The 21,746-nt window shown below is 46.4% G+C and overlaps 1 protein-coding gene across 5 annotated transcripts in view; it reads right to left on the bottom strand.

The window, feature by feature from the left end:
- The window catches only part of Farp1 (FERM, ARH/RhoGEF and pleckstrin domain protein 1), a 238,217-nt gene that overhangs the window by 47,919 nt on the left and 168,552 nt on the right, over positions 1–21,746 (bottom strand). For all 5 annotated transcript variants that reach the window (XM_087585903.1, XM_087585905.1, XM_087585904.1 and 2 more), the window contains 5 exon segments: positions 14,314–14,356; positions 10,657–10,735; positions 4,614–4,711; positions 1,310–1,424; positions 256–403 (listed from right to left, as the gene is read on the bottom strand). In XM_087585903.1, the coding sequence (XP_087442029.1) occupies positions 256–403; positions 1,310–1,424; positions 4,614–4,711; positions 10,657–10,735; positions 14,314–14,356 (483 nt within the window).

The following is a 21,746-nucleotide window of genomic DNA, read 5'->3' as shown; positions in this document are numbered from 1 at the left end:
GTCATCAGTTTATAAATCTGTTAAGATCTATTAAACCAAAACAAATCTCTAATGTACAGTCTCTGAGCGGGACAAGGAGGAATGCAGAAACAAGCAAAAAGACAGACAAAACACCTGAAAGCTGAAGGCCTGGAGGGGTTACTTTTCTTGTTTTCTTGAAGATATCCACTAGAGGTCTTAGCCCGGCCTCCCACGTGAACCTGGGTAGGAGAGCCACCCTCCCTCCCCAAGGGAAAGGCACTGTGTTCCCCACACCTGAAACACTAGAATTCCAGTGTTGGCGACAGCAAGGTTGATCTTGGTGCCTTCCCTGTCCTTGGCAGGGTGTAACCGGATTCCATACATCTCCAGTCGACGGGCCACCTCCAGGAGCTGGAAATCTGACTCTGCCGGGGTTTGTCCACTGACAAAGCAAGGAGGGAAGAGAAAGGCCAGGGGATTTGAATCCCCCTATGTCTATCACTTTGAGATTGAGCAGCTTCTCCCGGGAAATAAAAGGCATTTGAAGGCAAGCCACAGGCTGTGCGATCAGATGACACCCACCTCCACTTGTTAACCCCAGAGCCGCACATCGAGGACAAAAGCCCTATTACCAGGTAACACAAAACCTCGAGGTCTATCTCCAACCCAGCCAGCTCCACAGAATCTTGGTTTCCTCTAGGTCACGTCAAAGTGAAACACCTCTGTGTCAGGCAAGTTTTCAGCCAGTTAAAGTAAGCTGAACTTGAGAGCAGAACGCTAACTGGGTTTCTTCTAGTGCCAGGTGCAAATGCCTGCCTCTGAGCCACAGAGGGAAGGGAGGCGCTGAGTGTCCTTTGAGGATGTTCTCTCCATCCAAACAAAGGCTCCAAACTGGGGCTATCACAAAAGCTCTGAAGTCTACCTATATTTAACCCTGTGCCTGGTTTGACATACCTCCCCAGGCTTGGTTAGGGCGACTGTCCAATGGTCTGCAAGCCTTACCCTCTCCTCTATGTTCTCGGGTTACTCTGTCTCACAGCTAGGATCTCAACCCCTTGTCTCTGCATTTTTTTTCTTTTTCTTTTTTTTGGAGCTGGGGACTGAACCCAGGGCCTTGCGTTTGCTAGGCAAGCGCTCTACCACTGAGCTAAATCCCCAACACCGTCTCTGCATTTTTTAAGAGTTCAGAATGGACCACAACACCCCGGGGAAAACCTGAACTTCTTCCTTCAGCCTTTCTTCTGTGTCACATAACACGGAGGTGTGTGTACTTGAGCTCATGCACCTCTCTGTGCCAGGAGGCAGACAACAGCTGCTGGGGAACAGGAGGGATCCCTACACAACTCACATGTGGCTGTGGTGGAACTCCACGATTTTGTCTTCTAGTGCATCCTGTTGAGGTACATACTTATTTTTTGCTAAGTGTTCTCTGTCCAAAGCTTCGTCGAAATCCCCAATCTCAGCTACAAAGAAACAAAGAAAAATGGGCCACATAGGATAAACTGTTCAGAATGTGTTACAGTCCCTGGGCAGCAAGTACAACAAGGACTGGTAACATCAGGTGAGCACAGCTGGTGGGGACCGAGTTCAGCCACCACCTCAGAGTGGGATGTGACCTTAATTCACAATTAGAGCCATGTGGAAGGTGACTTCTACTGCTCCTTCATGCTAGTTATGAAGAAAACTTTAGACTTATCCGTCTTTTAGTCACACACACACTTTTGTTTCTTTTCTGATTTAATGTTGTCCATACACATGTAAAAGGGAACTGTACGGTGTTTTGATACAATATGCAATTCATAGTGACATTGTAGCAGCTCTCCTGCTACTTTATGGGTTCTTCTTTCCTCTGCCTTTCTCCACACCTTTAGTCTGCCTTTTCAACCCTCTAACTAGATACAACAGAAAACAGGATAGAGGGGGAAGGAAAGAGATCCCTGAATGGGGGCAACATGGCTGTTAGACTACTTCCTGCTGACTGGCGTGCCAAGTTCCTTGGGGCAAGTTTGATCTTCACTGGCAGGATCTAATTTCTTCTTGTTGTTGTTTTTTTGCACGACTTTGTGCATGGCTACTTAACAAACCATGACCAACAAGAACCAACCAATAACCCACCTTACCTCTCAGGGTCCTGGCATTTATATATCCTCTGAAAAGTCCCCAGAATTCTAAATATCACACCATCACAGAAACTATCTGCAGCTGACAAAATCATGTTCCTGCTAGAGACTGAGGCAAATCATAGTGAGCTGCTGTGGACAATTTGAAGCAGTCCCATATCCTACGCCCAGAGTTAAAATGAAAATGTACTCTTAATATATCTGTGTTTGTTAAAGAATCAAAACTCAAAAAAAAAAATTATCACCACAGAAACCATCAGGTCATTGTTGAACGATAAACTTAGCCTTCACCATTTCTGAGACACAAATTCTGTCCAACCACTGTTGAGGTATCCAGCTCACCCATCCAGTGTGCTACAGGGCACTGGGAGTGAGTCCTCTCTCTCTCTCTTCTCAGTAGTAAATTCTACACACGTGGGTGATTGTCGATGACTCAGTATAAACATACCTAGGAGTTAACTGATGAAACTCTTACACGGACTTGCTAGTCGTGTAAAAACCTGAATTGTTATCAAAGAAGGGATGTCAGTGGGAGGAAAGGTGAACAATTTAATGTGGTGGTGGTATTTTACCTTAAGCGTTTATCCAGTTTCTTATATTGTCTAGAAATAACAGGGGAGACTGTAAGTGCACAGTTCTTTCTTACCCACAGGCAACACAATGTGCTTTCTTCTGCAACCTCGACACATGTTAGGCAATGAACTTGCTGTTCTGTGCCCACATCAGGCCCTAGGTTTGAAAGAACAACCAATTGTGCCTAAGAGCACCACTGAGTGCAGGTCTGTCAGACTCCTGGGAGGCATGCCTTTCCTGTGCATCTGATTACCTGTGTAACAAACTACCAGAAAGAAGTGTAATGATCCTGCCGCTCAGGGAAGCAAGTGTGTGCTGCTGGAAGAGCTACTTTCTGTTCAATCATGCAAAGCAGTCTGCCACATCTGGTCCACTCACCCACTGTCATCAAGCATGGAATCTATGCTGCCCCATGCCACACTGAGACTGCCTGTCTTGCACTAAGCTATGTAAACTCATCGGGCAACATCTGGATGAACTTCACTTACTGGTTTCCTCTGCCACGACGAGTGGGTGACGGTGTTTCCTACCTACCTTTTCTGGATTGAATTTTCATTCCGTCACAGAGAATAGTGCACAGAGCTGAAGGCTGCCCTGGCCTACAGACATTGTTATCGGCTGCCTGAATGGAAGCTTTGATTTCTTTCTACAGTTCCTTCTATCTGGTCTTGAGAAAGCACAACTGATTCCTGTTATTCAGGCTGGAGAGATGACACGGTGGTTAAGAGCACTTACTGCCCTTGCAGAGGACCTGGGCTCAGTGCCCAGAGCTCGAACGGCAGCTTGCAAGCACCTGTAACTCAGTTCCAAGGAGCCCTGTGCAGCCCTGGTACCTCTGTGGGTAATCTAGTCTATGGTGTGCGTGTATGCATGGAGGTGAACACTCATAAAATAAAAATAAATGGAGGCTGGAGAGATGGTTCAGTGGTTAAGGACACTCTTCGTTCTTCCAGAGGATCTAAGTTCATATCTCACATCAGGAGGCTCACCAACCACCTATATAACCCAGCTAGTCTTATGCCATCTATTGGCATGTATGGGCACCTACACACATGCAACATATACATAAAATACACGTAAACTTAAAAAAGTAAAGTCCCTAGAAAGGATAATCACGATTTACAGAGTTTCTGTGGACAAAGAATTAGCAGTCACTGCATGCTGCCCTGAAGGGAACTCTGGGGCCAGACTCTGGAAAAAAGGAGACATTTGCACGGGCCGACCGTTCCCTCCATGTGGTTCTATCTAGGGGTGTGCTGTTGAGTACACACCGTTGATTCACGCACGCAGAGTCACGCCCAAGTGCAGCTCATACACCACAGGGGTCCTCTCTACCACACACATCACAGTGTGCTCCAGCACGTCAGCGGCACGTGAGGGGGGAGTATATAGCAGTCACCAACGACAGAAAGATCTGACCTCGAAAACAAGGGTGGAATTCTCTTGTTGGCCCTCAGTGGGCACAGGTGCCGGAGGCGAATCAGATTCTTCAATGCTACAGAGGGCACTGAAGACACACACTGATCTGGGGAAACATTTTAGTGACTGGGCAAGCCTGACATGAGACTATCGGGGCAATGAAGCTAGGTTCTAAGTTTTGTAGGAGACTTAAGTGACACCTACAGGAGCTTTGTGTCCTAACACTAAGGACTCGCACCCAGCGATGTACACCAAATCCAAGAAGGAGACAAAGCAGACGTGGTGAGCTTGTCCACTGTCCACCTAAGCTTCTCTTTGCGAGACGCTGAGGTGACACTCTGTATTTGTCCTTTAAAAAAAAAAAACCAAATATCGCCAGAACATGGAAGTCCTAGGTTCTAAGTTAATGTCAAAGGATGTGCTCTACCGGGGGTATCCATCGTAACAGCAAAAAAACCACAGATGTTCTTCCTGTGACTCATCAATCAGACCATTGTGCTGATGCCAACCCGATTCCCAGAGGCACGGCAAGGAACTTACATTGTACGATGTGCGAGATCAAGAGAGCCGCGCTGGTGTCGTTACACGTCAGCCTGCCTTGAGCCAAGTCCTGCTTCACCTGCAGGGCGAACAGGTACCTGCAAAGGTCAACAGAGATGGAGGTCACGCAAAGGAGCTGCAGTGTTGGTGTTCAAAGTAGGCTTCCTCGACAGTCTGAACGCATAGTAAGAAAGTGAAGAAAGGTAGGTGAAGCCACGTGAAGAGAAAGCCTATAGAATCTGCAAGGGCGCTGAAGGGCTTAGAATTGCTAGTTTTAAATGGAGGCGAGCCCTCTTAAATACGTTGTATCACAAGAGGCCTTGAAGGGGCCTCCAAAGCCAAACCCGTGACAACCTGACCACGACAAAAGTGATTGAAATGAACCAAAGTATACTGGATTATACTTATGAATTAATAAATTATGAATTAATAAAATCAACGAGTCCACAGCGACTGAAGGTTGGTGAAGAACAAAAGAATTGGACACATCACATTCTACAGCCCTAAACTAGGTCACCGGCTGGTGCGTGAGTGGCATGAAGGTTGTGGGAGTAAGTAAGTGAATTCCCTCTGAAGCCTGCGTCCCAGGAGGGAATGAATGCCTATAACTGCAAACCTGACCGAAAGCCTGTGGCCTGGGAGTCACAGGTCCTAGAAGGGAAACTGCTACTGCTGTTCTGCTAAATGGATGTGTCATAAAAATGCTTCCTAAACATTTGCTTATACACATGGTTCTCCTCGGCCTTGGCAAGAGAAGCCTCCTTCTGCAGTGGGCAGCAATGCAGAGGCTCAGCTGGTCAAACTGACGAAGATAAGTGGGTCAAGGAGCAGTCGCCCGAAAGGGGACATTGATATCGTCCCCACACCAAGGCTCAGGGAACGCCACAGTAGAGGGGTCAGAAAGAATTTAAGAGTCAGAGGATGGGGAAGAGAGCTATGAAATGCTGATTTTGGACATGGCATGGCCGTTCCACTAATCCACTCACTGCAGACCCTGCCACCTGCACAAGGTCAAGGCAGCAGGCTCAGTCACCATCTCAGCGGGCAGCACTAACCGGATCCAGTGACATTTTTGTCTCTTCTTTTCTTTACAGAATTATTTATGTATGTGAGTACAGTGTTGCTGTCTTCAGACATGTCAGAAAAGAGCATCGGATCCCATTACAGATGGTTGCGAGCCACCATGTGGTTGCTGGGAATTGAACTTGGGACCTCTGGAAGAGCAGTCAGTGCTCTTAATCACTGAACCATCTCTCCTGGTTATTTGTTTGTTTGTTTTTGCCAACCCCAAACAAAAACAGAACCAGAAACCCCAAGAGGATATAAGGAGGGAAGGGGCTATATTTGAGGATGCTGGCGGAGTACACGGGAGATGCTTGGGTAGTTACAATCAAGACACACTGTGTACATGTATGTATATAGGCATGCATATATGTATTCATGTATGTATAATGACACCTACAAAGGTGATGGCTGAAGGCAAATTAGCATTAGTGTACACAGAGTCCGAGCAGACGGCGGAGTCTGACTTGACAGGACCTGAGAGGGAGTAACAGGAACAGAACCCACTCTCAACAGCCTCTAAAGAAAGCCACTCTGGCGAGGAGAGTCAGCCAGTTTAAAAGAAATCCTTTGTATAGGAAGCTGGATGTTAAGGACATTATATCCTATGGAAGAGTGTCACATCTTCTTTCTACTTCACAGTCTCAGCATTGTGTTAGTGATGTATGGAACAAGTTGCTTAGAATAGATTCTGGTCAAACTGTTCCATTGCATCCACAGAGATCTTAGAACAAACTTCCAGGTCTTAAGAATACACAAGTTTGGGGGCTGAGAGATGGCTCAGCGGTTAAGAGCACCCGACTACTCTTCCAGAGGTCCTGAGTTCAATTCCCAGCAACCACATGGTGGCTCACAACCATCTGTAATGAGATCTGATGCCCTCTTCTGGTGTATCTGAAGATAGTTACAGTGTACTTATACATAATAAATTAATAAATCTTAAAAAAAAAAAAAGAATACACAAGTTTGGAAGAACAAGCAGAACAGCAAGAGGAGGCAAGGAGACAAATCTAGGAGACGTGGTGTTTTATAGTCCAGGAACAGCGTAGTGAGGAGAACTGAAGAACCATGCTGGTCTGGGAGAAGCCCAGGATGAGTCCCATTAGCGTAACAGGTCACTAAGTGATAGTAGCCTTGGATGGCCTGGAATTCGCTATGCAGACTAGGCTAGGCTTGAACGTATAGAGATCTGCCTGCCTCTGCCTCCCAAGTGTTGATTAGGGCCATGCGTCATCACGCTCAATCTTAAGGTAGAAAACACAGAGAAGAGAGTTGGGGGCCAGGGTGAAGAGCAGGGAAATTTGAGTTCGGCGAAGGCATTATGTAACATGTAAAGTACATGTGCATATATATAAGATCAGAACGGATATCATGCTAATGTGATACCTGACCAGATGAACTATTTCTATGTTCTTAAGTGTTTTCTTTCTTTTTATAAAGTACAGTTGCTACTTTGTGAAACAGAAGACTGGTTTATTATGGTTTTATGGCATTGGGATGGAACCTTGGGTGTCACACATGGTGGCTGTGGTGTTTGGATGAGAATGTCCCCCACAGTCTCAGATATTTGAGCATTTGGTCAGCAGTTCATGGTGTCGCCAATTCCAGGCACAGTTGGGGAGGTTTAGGAAGTATGGCTTTGTGGAGGGAGTATGTCCCTGGGGGTGGGTTCTGACAGTTTAAAGACTCCTGACTTTCCAAGTTCACCATTTTGGCTTCATGCTCGTGCTTTAAGATGTGAGCTCTGAGCTGGCCGTTCAGCCACCACCAGCAACCTGTAGTCTCTGCTCGGCTAACATGGCCTCTAACCATCTGGAGTCATGATCCCAAGTGAACTCTTCTGTGAGCCTCCACGGTCACTGGTGCCTTGGTCATGGTCCTGGCACTTTTTTTACTTCAATAGAAGAGTAGCAATTTGCTAGACAAGTCAACAGAAGAGAAACAGATTTGCTAGACAAGTCAATAGAAGAGAAACAGATTTGCTAGACAAGTCGATAGAAGAGAAACAGATTTGCTAGACAAGTCGATAGAAGAGAAACAGATTTGCTAGTTAACAGAAGAGGAACCAACCAATTTCCTAGACAAGTGCTCTGCTACTCAGCTACACCTCAGCTCTAAGTTGTTCGTGGTTTTCATTCATTTAAAAGAAAAGGGCTGTCAAGAGTACCTACCAGAGGTTTCCATAACAACTAGATGGGACTCAGTGTTGAGTCCACCAGGCTCACCATAGATGATGGACTGCTCCAAACCCACAGTTACACAGACAGCAGTGGTTAAACTCAGTGGCTCTCCGCCTTGTTCATACACACAGAACAAACCAACCAACCAAGTGACGTGAATGTGGAAAAGGGACCCAGGGTTGTGGGCTGACGGGTAGGATGGATGCAAGAGGAGAGGGGAAGAGTGGTCAGAATGCCCATCATACACAAGTGTGAGACTATCAAAGGACAGATTTATCAGACAGATAATCCATGGGAGGACGAAACTGGAACAATTCAATCACAAATATTAGCATTAAAAAATAATAACCGGGGCTGGGGATTTAGCTCAGTGGTAGAGCGCTTACCTAGGAAGCGCAAGGCCCTGGGTTCGGTCCCCAGCTCCGAAAAAAAGAACCAAAAAAAAAAAAAAAATAATAATAACCAATCTCCTTTAAATTGCTTAAGGCAGTTCATTATTAACAACTAAAATGCAAATAATAATAATAATAATAATAATAATAATAATGATAATGATAATGATAATGATAATAATAGAAGAACCAAAAAAACGTGATCATTGTGTAGTCGGCAGAAAATAAATCCCGATGACACTGGGGAGCTGGTGACTGACAGCGGTGACCTTCGCAACCTCCTTCCTGTTCTGCCTCCACTACCTGCTGCCCACCTCCCACAAGACAACAAGGCAAGGAAAGTAGGAACAAGAACCAACCTGTTCAGGAGCACAGTGGTTCCTGGGGGAAGAGCCGGCCTCATGGTTCTGGATCAGGCAGTCCCTGCTCACCGAACCCAAGACTTCACAGAGCTATGGGCCTTAATTCTGAACTGGCAGGGCTTTACGTTATAAAAGCATTGCACTTTGAATAATTTATAAACTCAAACACAAGGTCCTGTGTCTATAGAGCAATGTTCTGGGACATTATTTCCGGCCAGGGTCTAACAGGCTTTGCGGGTATTGGGTGACAACAGAGGGCCTTGGAAGTGTATACACGAATGTGGAGGAGACGTGCTTTTCTTCTGGCCATGATTAGTCTCTCCTAGGCTTGGGGTAACATGAGAAACCGTGGCCTTTCCTAACCACAGGAGCTGTAAGCAGAACGTACTGGCTGTTCTTGCTTCCAGAGACTTAGCGACACCTTTGGTGCTATAAATGGAAGCGATTCCAATCAAGCCCACGGGAGCCAGGGCGCAGGCTTACTCAGGAGGCACTAAATGCGGCTAAATGTAAACGGTAGCACAAAAAGCTTCCAGAGGAACAACCGGAGAACCTTCGGTTCAGGAGACTACAGGCCCACATCCCAGGCGCGTGCGCACGCACGCTCCCTCTGCTTCGAACTCTGCAAAACATCGACTGTTTGACTTGTTTCATTTGGAAGGTCCTCATAGTCTTTCTACTCTTAGTAAAATTAACTTAGTTTCCCCGCCACTCAAGCGGGACTTTTGCAGGCGGTCTGCAACAGAATTCTAGTAGAATCTTTTGACTGAGAACAGGAAATGACCCTACTGAAGATAGGCAGACACAGAGAGAAAAGGGGAAATTCAAGTGTGGCTCCATTCACCAGCACAAGAGGATTAATTCTGAGCTTTGCCACAAGGAAAGTCGGGGGTGGGGGTGGGGTGGGGCTAAGAAATGTCTCAGTGGTTAAGAGCGCTTGCTGTTCCAGAGGCCTTGGGTTCAGATCTCAGCATCCACACAGCAGCTCACAATCTTAACTCCAGTTCTGGGCGATCTGATGTCCTCTACTGGCCTCTGAGGGGCACTAGACACACATGTGGTAATACATGCAACACACTCAATACATGTAAATGAGACGAAAGGGAAAAGCTGGGAATTTCTTATAGAAGGAGCCCCTGGTTACTGCTTCCACCGTGCACCCCCAAGTCGGGTCTTCTCTCTCTTTGAAGCCTGGGCACTAGTGTCCAGACTGCTGACCACTGAATGTGCACATCAACAGTCAGAAAGGAATACCGCTCCACTAAGCCTCAGAGTGCAACTTTATCTATAGAAAACGGGACGCCTGCTATTCCTGGAGGGTCTCCATCCTAACTGCAAACCTAGACGGACTTTCGTCCTGCTAATGGCAGCCAGCTCTGTGCTGGGCTCCTGTCCGCATGTGCCTCCCCTAAAGCCCCCTGTCCTGACACCTCTCTTTACCATCTAGTACCAACAAATGTCTAAAATCTCAACAGTCGTCATCATGGTAATTCTGCTTACACAGGAATTTGAGAGTGTGGAAGGCTCAACCCCAGGTTCCCTGGACGTCAAACTGTGCTGGGGACAGTGATGGGGCTGTATAGAAAGCTCAGATTGGGGGGGTAGGAGAGATGGCTCAGCGGTTAAGAGCACTGGCTGCTCTTCCAAAGGTCCTGGGTTCAATTCCCAGCAACCACATAGTGGCTCACAACCATCTCTTCTGGTGTGTCTGAAGACAGCCTCAGTGTGTGTGTGTGTATAATGTATATACATATATTAAGTATATATATTTTTAAAAAAATTTCAGATTGATTTTGTTTAACGTCAAGCCGAAGAATGGGATTGCTGAGCTGAAAAAGCAGGTCTTCAAACACTGGATGGAAAATGACGCCACCTCACTTCATAACCAATGATGGCTGCAGCAAGACATGGTCCCCTCCCCTTCGTCTTGTAGGCATCGATGGAAGAGAAGGGTGGAACCGTAGCACTTAACAGGTATGGTCAAATAAATCCTGTCTGCTTTTCCTCTATACACTCTAGTGAGAACGCCCCGCTGACAACCACTAACCTGGTGAGTTCTTCCTGGAGTTGGGTGTGGTCGGGCGGGAAGAATTTCACAACAAACTTAACAAGCACGTGCTTCGGCCCTGAAACAAATGACAACATCGGTAAGGTGTGTGGTGACCCGTGCTTCCCAGGTCCCCAAGAAAGAGTTTCGGAGGCTCATTGACGTTACCCAAGCTTTCGAGAGTTCGGCCGCCGCCACCACCACCACCACCACCACCACCACCACCACCACCACCACCACCACCACCACCACCACCACCACCACCACCAAGCCAGAATGGTCACAGCTGCTAACTTAGTGACAGACCATCATCCAAGAAACTGTCCACAGGACTACATAAATCTGTTCTGTTTCCTCTGGGATTTTTCATCATTAGCTGTATTTTTCACCAAGTGATTTTGGTTTGTTGATTGTCTTTGTTTTCTGAGACAACGTTTCTCCTTGCAGCTCTGGCTGTCGTGAACCCCTCTGTAGACCAGGCTGGCCTGGAACTCACAGAGATCTGCCTGCCTCTGCCTCCCGGGTCCTGATTTATCTGTTTGTTTTTGTGTTCGCTTAGTGCATTGGTGTTCTGTCTGCATGCATGTGTGTGTGAGGGTGCCAGACCTCCTGGAACTGGGGTTGCAGACAGTTGTGGGTTGCCATGGGGGTCCTAGGAATTGAAGCCAGGCTCTCTGGAAGAGCAGTCAGTGCTCTTCACCAATGCTTTTAAACCAATCAGCTGTATTCGATTGAAGCCAATCAGATGGTTTTGATTTGTTGGTGGTTCTCTTTTACACAGGATCTCATTAGATAATGTCATCTGGCTTCGCACTCATGGAGATCCGCCTGCCTCGGACTCCTGGGGGCTGGGATTAAAGGCAGATGACAGTGATTGCAGACAAGCTACCTTTGTCCACAGATAGAGTCACCTGAGGAGGAGGTGAGGAGATGTAAAGTGTTCATCAGGTTAGGGTGGGCAGCTGTCTACAATGCATGGCCGCCACCACCTAGTCTGTCTTTACAGTCTCGTGCACATTTCCAGGGACCCACAACAAAACCGGGAAGCGGCTGGGGACTGGAAGAGCATGGAGGAGCATGTGATGGAGAACTCCAGATTCAGCAGAAAGCCAAACAGAGTATACTGTAGTGATCTGCAATGTGAGACTTCAGACTGTTGGATGTAACAGCCTCGGAGGGGCTGCCATGTGGAAGGAGGGTAACACAGCTCCTCAGTGACTGATGGACGGGAGGGAGGAGCAGCCTGGGTTAAAACTGGGGCCTCCATGCCTGCCAAGCACATCCTCCATAGCTGAGGTAGTGACATTCGTGCATGCACACACAGACACAGACACACAGACACACAGACACACACACACACACACACACACACACGAGATTTCAGGACACATTGTTTATGATCACATGTTTAAGTGTAGAAATAAAAAGTAAAAGCAAGGTACTCTAAAGTGAGGATGTTGGCTGTGTTCATACAAATGATAAGAAAAAGACGAGGCATGGAGGCCAGAGGGAGGATGGCTCAGTGGGTAGGAGCACTGGCTGCTCCAGCAGGGGACCTGGGTTTGATTCCCAGCACCCACACAGAGGCTCATTACTTTGCTCCCAGGCAATCTGGCACCCTCTTCTGGCCTAATTGGTCATTGCATGCACATGGTGCAAAACATACATTTTTTTTTCTTTTAACACAAAGCATAGAAATGCTGAGGCTAAGGATCCTAAGATATTCCCATGTTAACCCTAAAAATGAGGGGAACCAGTGGCACCAGCTCCAAGGCCAGGCTGAAGTTCAGGGAGAGGCGGAATGCCTCAGAGCACAAGGCGAGAAGTGCATCCTTTCCTGTCAGTCAGATATTGAGAGAACAGCCATGGTTGGATGAGAGAGACAAAGGCCGTTGCCTTTCTCTCTACTCAGGAAGCTATTCAGGTCCAGAGGGACCCAAAGCTAGAACAATGCTATTGTCAATGCCAAGTGACAGCTTCGTCATACAGGGCCAGTCGCAGCACAGGGAGGAGTCACTGAGGTTGTAACAGGCCTGATCCAGTTATGACTTTGCAACCATGGCTGCTGTCCTACCACAAGGGGGCCTCTCATGCTTCGCTACAAGAATAAGTGACTGTCTTCTGGATTCATAGAGAGAAGCATGAACATAAGGTCCTGGTTACCTGCACTGGTTGGGCAGGAGGTGGCTGCTGTCAGCAGTGTGTACCCCAGCTCTCTTATTGTATCCTGGGAACATTAGGGGAACAAGGGACTCTCATTTACTGTGAGTCATTGTTTAATGTAAATGACTGGAGATCAAATGTAATTGTAGGAGGGCCTCAAAGACACTTTGTTGCCTGTCTCTACACCCACAGCAATCAGTAAGAGTGGCCTGGAGGTGTTTCTCAATTAGAGAACTGTGAGTGAGGGCATCAGGTGAGCCAGCTTCAGGTGCTTCTAAAGCCTGTAGTTCTGGTCGACTCCATCTAGGCCTTCTGGGACAACCTTTGAGAACACAGCTCATCTCAAAGCAGAGAAAATGAAAAGCTGGTGCTCAGGGGCCAGGAGATGGAGAGCAAAGCACAAGCTTCCTCTTTCCTATTGTTTCATGGCCCCTCAAGCTCTTCTTTCTAATACGCAGGCCAGACTCACATTAGAGCTCTGCTTATTCATAAGATACACACACCACAACACATACACATGTGCACGGGCACATACACATCCCTACACACCACATCCCCACACACACTCACAGACAGAAACATACCATACCTACATACCACACACACACACACACACACACACACACACACATACACACACACACACACAGTCACTCACACAGACACACATACCACGCCCACCACACACACACACATACTCAAATAGACACATACATACCACACACACTCATAGACACATAACATAACATACATAGCACACACACACACTCACAGACACATACATAATACAAAGACCCCCCACAAACAAAACACACACACAGGCATACACACGCACACACTCAAATAGACACATACATATCACACATACCACATGCACATACACCACACACATACACTCACAGACATATAATGTACCATACATAGAACACACATACACACTCACAGACACATACATAACACAGACCACACACACACACACACACACACACACCACACATACGCATGCATGCACGCACACACAGACACACATTTAAGCACACGCAATCTCACACTCACAATTAAGCACTTTCTCCTCAGACAACGCTAGCATTCTGATTTCACAGGCTCTGAAAAGGGAGATTAGAAAACCTCGAGTCTATTTCAAGAATAGAAGGCTCCACCCTTCCCCTGAGCACAGAGCAGTAAAAACAGCAAACAGCACAGAAGAGACAAGCTCAATTATTCCAGGGCTTAATAGCAGGCATTAGTCATTAATCAAGATGATATTTGATTTCCAGGAGAGGTTTCGATTACCAAAAGATTATGTATGAAATGGCGGAAGTTGCCTATTTTAATAGTCTGTGGATTAGTGGGTGATGACAAGCTGTCATGGGGGAACAGGGAATCTGTATCTCTAGGGATTCATGTCACAGACAAAAAGACACCTTCACATGGGAATCACCTGGCCTTACAACTGCCGTTAATGTTACCAGGGAGTGTGAAGGGTATACTCACTTCGAATCTGCTTCACAATGGGCTTCAGAAGATCCAGCCACACCTAAGGAGGAGTAAGCAAATGGAGTCAGATGTCAGCGAGAATGTGCAAGGTCTTGAGACCGTTTCAAGCTACTGAAAGTATTTTTGAGAATATGAGGTTGCGAGCATATTTTTCTTCTAGAACACAACATTTCACAGTGCTGCCTCCTTTAAAATCTTTTATTTTATTGTTTTCTGTGTTGGAGCATTTTACCTGCATGTATGTCTGGTCACCACATGTGTGCAGTGCTCCTGGAAGCCAGAAGAAGGTGTTGGATCCCCTAGGACTGGAGTATTAGATAATTGTGAGCCATTGTATGCATGCTGGGTACTGAGCCCAGGTGCTCTGGAAGATGCGCACTGCTCCAGGCTTTGCTTTTACAGAATGCACTAGTGTACAGCCTGCAGATACTATGCACTAGTGTACAGCCTGCAGATACTATGCACTAGTGTATATCCTGCAGATACCATGCACTAGTGTACAGCCTGCAGATACCATACACTAGTGTACAGCCTGCAGATACCATACACTAGTGTACAGCCTTCAGATACTATGCACTAGTGTATATCCTGTAGATACCATGCACTAGTGTACAGCCTTCAGATACTATGCACTAGTGTACAGCCTGCAGATATTATGCACTAGTGTACAGCCTGCAGATGCCATGCACTAGTGTACAGCCTGCAGATACTATGCACTAGTGTATATCCTGCAGATACCATGCACTAGTGTATATCCTGCAGATACCATGCACTAGTGTATATCCTGCAGATACTATGCACTAGTGTACAGTCTGCAGATACCATGCACTAGTGTACAGCCTGCAGATACCATGCACTAGTGTACAGCCTGCAGATACTATGCACCAGTGTAAAGCCTGCAGATACTATGCACCAGTGTACAGCCTGCAGATACTATGTACCAGTGTACAGCCTGCAGATATGCACTAGTGTACAGCCTGCAGATACTATGCACTACTGTACAGCCTGCAGATATGCACTACTGTATAGCCTGTAGATACTATGCACCAGTGTACAGCCTGCAGATATGCACTAGTGTACAGCCTGCAGATACTATGCACTATGTACAGCCTGCAGATATGCACTAGTGTACAGCCTGGAGATACTATGCACTACTGTACAGCCTGTAGATACTATGCACCAGTGTACAGCCTGTAGATACTATGGCCATTGAAACCTTTGTAAGGGGCTGGAGATGGCTCAGTGGATAAGAACACTGTCTGCTCTTTTGGAAGACCTGGGTTCACTCCCCAATAGCATGACAGTCAGTAACTCCAGTTCCAGGGGATCTGACACCTCTCTGGCCTCTGTGCACATTACATAGAGGTGGTACTCTTACATACATGTAGGCGAAACACGTATATACATATAACATGTAAAAACACCCTTTCTCAGGTTCAGTTGAATGGCTGACGGGTGGAAGGAGCCATCAACAGTAGAATGAATGCTCAGGGTAATGGAAAAGAGTTAAAAAATTAAAAACAATAAATTTTCAGAGCTGCTGGGAAGGGTCAGGAGTGCAGGGCTCCAGCAGACCCAGGTTCAGTTCCTAGTGCCATGTCTGGCAGTTAACAACCATCTGTAACTCCAGCTGCGGGGAATCTGGTGTGTCGGGTCCATAGGCGGGTACCTGCACGCATGTGCATATACCCACACATAGACACACACCCACTCGTGGTTCGAAACCAATAAAAATAAACATTTTTTTAAAACTAAAAATTTTTAATCTTGTGTGTGCTTTTATCCTATTTACCCATTCTGAAGATTTTTAACGAATGAGCAGTTAATGAATGATCACATTCGTGGCTGAATGAAATACGTATGTGGTTGTCTATACACAAAATAGAAAATCCTTGAGGGACGATGGGGGGATTTATAGATTATTATATATCATAGACTATCTACTACCACACGTTATCTACATACATACATGCTATGTCATACCTCCCACACTACCTAAAGTTATTTACTCCTCGAAGCAAGCCAGAGGGACTCCTGGGATCCAGGAGAGAAAACTGAGCCATGCATGGTACATGACCCATCCCAATGCCTAGCTAGGACTGAACTGGGTCCCCTCATCCTCACGTCCTAGCTCTTTCTCACCTTCATGCCCCCTGCATAGAGTTCAAATCAGAGAAAGAACAGCTGGCCTTATTAATAAAACACAAGCTAAGCACACAGTCTATGCGCTGCTTTTTAAAAACTGTCCTTGAGTTGCTGGTCGGTTGAAAGGGGTTCTCTTTGCTCATAGGACAGAACCAAGGTTAATAAAATCCTCGTGGTGAAAGGAAAAGTGAGAGACGGACGCTGCCTGCAGAAATGATGTCGGGGTGACAGGTATTTACAAAGAGAAATTTTCAAAGGCAAAGAAAATGCTGACAGTGGGGAATGATTTGTGCTGAAAATGCAAATTACAAGGGAATACCACTTCGAGCACTAAACACACACATGTATGTGTGTGCACATGTCTGTGCATGTGTGAGTGCCTGTGCATTCGTGTGTATGTGTGTGTATGCGTCTGTGCATTCATGTGTATGTGTGTGTATGCATCTGTGCATTCATGTGTATGTGTGTGCATGTGTCTGTGCATGTATGTGTGTGCCTGTGCATTCGTGTGCATGTTGTGCATGTACGTATACCTGTGTGTATGTGTGTATACGTGCATGTGTGTGTGTGTGTGTGTGTGTGTGTGTTTGTGCATGCATGTGTCATCACTGAAGATGGCCAGGGCACAACTCTTATTTACAGGTGGTGTGTTGGCACAGCTGGGCTGGAGGTGTCCCTTCACATCTTCCTCTGTCTGGTCACCTGTGTCTGGTAAACATGTATTTGTGCACACAAAATGTATATCCAATGAATGCTAACCTTAACGTTTTTATGACAGTGATAAAATTTTTACAACAGCCTAAATAAAGCAAGGAAATAAAGTAATGGGTTTCTACATGATGTGTTACCAGGCAGGATTAACTATGATGCTCTTCACTATTTGTGTTTGAGACATTCTCACTCTGTAGCCCTGGCCAGCATGGAACTCAGTAGCTAGCCTCATCTGGTCACAGGAATAGAACAATTCTGCTATCGAAGCAGGTCATTATAAAGGAGGAGGTTTGGTCCCCACTGCATCAAGCAGTTAGTCTCTCTGCCTCATTATCTAAAAACAAATGGGACTTACTGATAAGTTGGATATGAGCGCTAAAGGGACACACATGCACATGCACACACTCACATGAACACACATGCACCTGTGTGCACACACAGGCATGCACACACATGCAACACACCTGTGCCCCTGTGCATACACACAGAGACATTCACACACACACACACACACACATGCACACACACGCATGCACATACGCATGCAAACACAAGCACACACACAAGTATGAACCTGTGCACACACAGAGAGACATTCACACACACACACACAGGCATACCTGTGTATGCACAAACACACACACTTGGGCATGCACACACACAGGCACACACATGTGCAATCGGAGACCATTATCAGTTGTCTTCCTTAATCACGAGCTCCACTTTTGAGACAGTTTCTCTCACAGATCTGGAGCTCACCAATGGACTGTTTCAATGAGTTTCAGGAATCTGCCTGTCCCCTTATCCCCAACCCCACCTCAGTGCTAGAATTACTGACGTGCTATTCCTTGTTTCCTGTAGGTTCTGGGGATCTGAATTGAGGTCTTCATGCTTGGTGTGACCGAGGCATCTCCAATCCAGAAAAGCCTCCAGGACATATTGGGGATAATAATATCTGGTTCGCAGGAAGCCAGGAATAGCATAGACTCCCACCAGCCAGGCTAGAAAAGCCCATGGTTCTGTGGGCCTGCAGACAGCCATGAGGAGGCAGGCTTTAGAAGCATCCCACCCAACCAGTTTTAGAGTTTAAGATGAAAGGTCCAAATGGTTTCCTGGTAACTGCATCCAGAGCAAGCTCAGCAGAGCACAGAGGAGACAAAGGCAGCAAGCATCACAGGGCCAAGTTCACAGCACCCAGCACTCAGCTGACCACCAAAGTCGCCAGGCACAGAATCAGGAAAAGGAGGCCCACGGGGAAAATAAAAACTCAACCCAAACTAGCCCAGGAGCCTGAGAGGAAAGCAGCGGAGGAAAAAAAGAATGACAATTTCTAGATACTTATCCACTTAAAACACTGAGACAGAAGAGGTGTGAAAGGACAGGCTAAACTCTCAGAGGGAAAACACACCGTGTGAGGAAAACCCGTGGATGGACAAACGCTAGGTCAGACGGGAATCCAGAAGGAATGCACCCCATAGCTGCTCCATGCTTAACCTGATCGTGCTACCATTATGTGGTGACAATGTCTGGGCCACTGGCTTTCTCAGCTCTGCTGTCCACCCAGGAATGCTCTCCTATATGCCGGAAATGCCGTGAGGGTGTGTTTACGTCCTTCTTGTGTGCATGTAAACTACTTACCAAGATGGGTCATGTCCTGGGCCAGGAGCCAACTATTTTTAAAAGTGTTGTGTTATACAAACTACATTCCTCAGCCATTAGGAAATTAATTTTAAAAAAACCAACAAATCAAAAAACGAGGGAAACCTCTGTATGCTCACAATGAACTAACTTCTTGAAAGAAAAATCAAAGAGAAATTTGAAAGCGTTTTTAAAGTGAATGAGAAATGTCCACATAACAAGTCAAAAGTCACGACATGACATTTAAAAACATGTAGATTTCAAAACATCCTCTGGATGGGTAGGGCGGCACACGCCTGTAATCCCCGACACTGGGAGGACTGAGAACAGAACAACCAGGGCTACAAAGACAGACCTCGTTTAAAAGTAATGAAACAAACAAACAAATCTATTAGTACAAAACTTATGAGCCTTCCATAGTTGACTGTTTAGTGAAGTGGATCTCAGAGTGGAGTGTCGAAATCATCCTCAAGGCTTTCTGTTTTTAAATTCCTTTATACAAAGCCCCCTCCCCCAACTTAAATGAGACAGGGTCTCACTGGGTTGCTCTCTCTACAGATCAGATGGGCCTTGAACTCACGCAGATGTACCTGGGATCAAAGGTGTATGACCTAGACCCTAAGACCTTGAGATAGGTTTAGATACATTGACTAGGTGGCTCTTGAGTTCCTAGACTTGGGAGACAAACCTGCATCAGCCTCCCAGTACTGGAACTACAGGCAAGGGCCAATGCACCTGGCCATGAACTTACGTACACACACACACACACACACACACACACACACACACACACACACACACATATACACACACATCAGCTGAGTTCCTGATCCAGGGTGAGCCTGAGCGTATTCTCCTGCAGGCAGTTTCGGGGGATTCTGATGCATCCTGCTGCTCTGGGGGTTGCAGTGGAGAATCAAGGCCTTGGTTCACCTATTTTCAGATCTCTCTCTCAGTGTGCTGTCTGCAGCTATCAAAGTGCAGACACTTTTAAAACTCAAGTAAGATCATAGGGATTATAAAACCAACTTCCTACCCACCAATCATTTCTACCAGTTCATTCCATAACCTTTCTTCACATCAGACACTCTCGACAGTATTTACGCCACCCCCACCCCCCAACCCCCGTCAAGTGAAGAACATTCCAGCTAACGGTCTGTCAAAACTAGTGTCCAGCCCAGGACTGTGATCCAGATCTGGCTAAATTAATTGAATTTCTTTCAAGCTAGGTGAGTACCCCTATCAAGCACCCAACACTGACCTGCTAAAAGAAACTGAACACATTTGAACCCTACATTACAGAGTGTTCATACTAACTTACAAGAAGAGCTTTAAATTAAAAAAAAAAAAAAGTACAAGAGAGATCTGTAAACCAAAGCACAAAGTCCATTATGGTACAGGTTCTACCTATGCAGTTGTGCACCAAGCACATTTAAACAGATCTTGCTATTCCAGATCTCTGCAAAAGGAAATTTTATAATAAAGGCAAGGTTTAATATTACAAAGCCTGAGTTTGGGGTGTGGGAGTACAGGGGGGCAACAGTTACCTGGCTGTCTAGAAACCTTGACCCTGAGATTCCTATTTTTAATCAGTTAATCAGGATGCTGGTGACTCGAGACCTTGAGGATGCTGAACTCTACCATTAAGATGCATTCCTCGGCCGCCAAATGTGCTTTTTAAGATGGGGGTCAGCCATGGACCTCAGCCACAGCATTCGTAAAACGGCAAGTATTCCGTGTTACCTACTTGTAAGTTACTTGTTTAATTATGGTTACCTTTAAAATATTCACTTTAAACGATGTCATTTGGCTACGGTGGGTTTTCTTTTTCTAAAAATGTGCCGGGAAGCCACGGCAGGAGCTAGGCCTGCCCGCTGAGCAAACTCTGAAGTATACAGCACTGGCTGGCAGAGGGCCTCAGCACTTGGGCCTGTCACTCTGGAGCCACCTGTTGGCATGCGTCGTCAGACCCTGCCGTGGTGACAGAGCTGACCTACTCCATCACCTCCCCTAGCTCACCACGCGCCCCGGGTATCCTTGTCCTGAGATATTTTTAATCCATTACACCTGGCATGTTCCTCACAGCGCCCCGTGGTGCCTCAGAGTCAGCCTCCAAGGAGGAAGCAAGGTGAGGGACCGTGGCTATTCATTAATAAAGGACAGCCAGCAGGGATACCTGTCATACCAAATGACTGCAGTTTCTGACTTAAAACCTATCAAAAGTCCACTTGCCACAGGCGCCTTTTTTTCTCTTCTTCTCCTCCTAGCTAGAAGGGACACAGGAAACAAAATATTGGGCTTTTCCCTTGAGTACCCAGACTGACAAAAGAAATCAGGCTGATTCATTCAGCCTAGAAACAATGTCTCTTTAAAGACTGGTGGGCTCGCCTGAGGGGCTTCTGAGTTAGGACCCAAGGGTAGATAGAATCCAAAAGACTTAAGTGTCTACCATGTGCCAGATGCCCTTCCTATGCTCATTCCATCACTGGGGGAAATAAATGTTATCTACCCAGCTCTCTGGGCTAGATGGAGCGGCTCGTGCAATAAGGAGGTCTGAGGACAGACAACAAAGGTGACAGACAGAACACAGTGCTTGGGCTAAGCAGGCCTGAGGGGAGGACCATGGCTACCTGCTTCATTGTGAAGGGCTGGGTAAGAATCTCCCTGAACTTGTCTGCTGACATTTATGGATGGGTGAATACCTACCAGAGAGGAATAAAACCAAGCAGACATTGGTGATTGTGGGGCGTGGGTCAAATCTGTACTGTGGCCAGTTTTGATATGGTTCTGGAGCAAACGGGTTAACGGTTTTAAGTGTGTATGTTGGGGAGTGGGGGTGGGTAGAGAACACTTAATGAAGAATTATATTTCATGATGCACAAAAGTCGTATGAATTAAAAATTATCACGGCCATCATGCAATGGTGGGTTTTCCCC

The sequence above is a fragment of the Rattus norvegicus genome, chromosome 15, assembly GCF_021556685.1.
Source record: "Rattus norvegicus strain SHRSP/BbbUtx chromosome 15, alternate assembly SHRSP_T2T, whole genome shotgun sequence".
In the NCBI taxonomy this organism is placed as follows: domain Eukaryota; kingdom Metazoa; phylum Chordata; class Mammalia; order Rodentia; family Muridae; genus Rattus; species Rattus norvegicus.
This window is presented reverse-complemented; position numbering and strand designations above follow the sequence as displayed.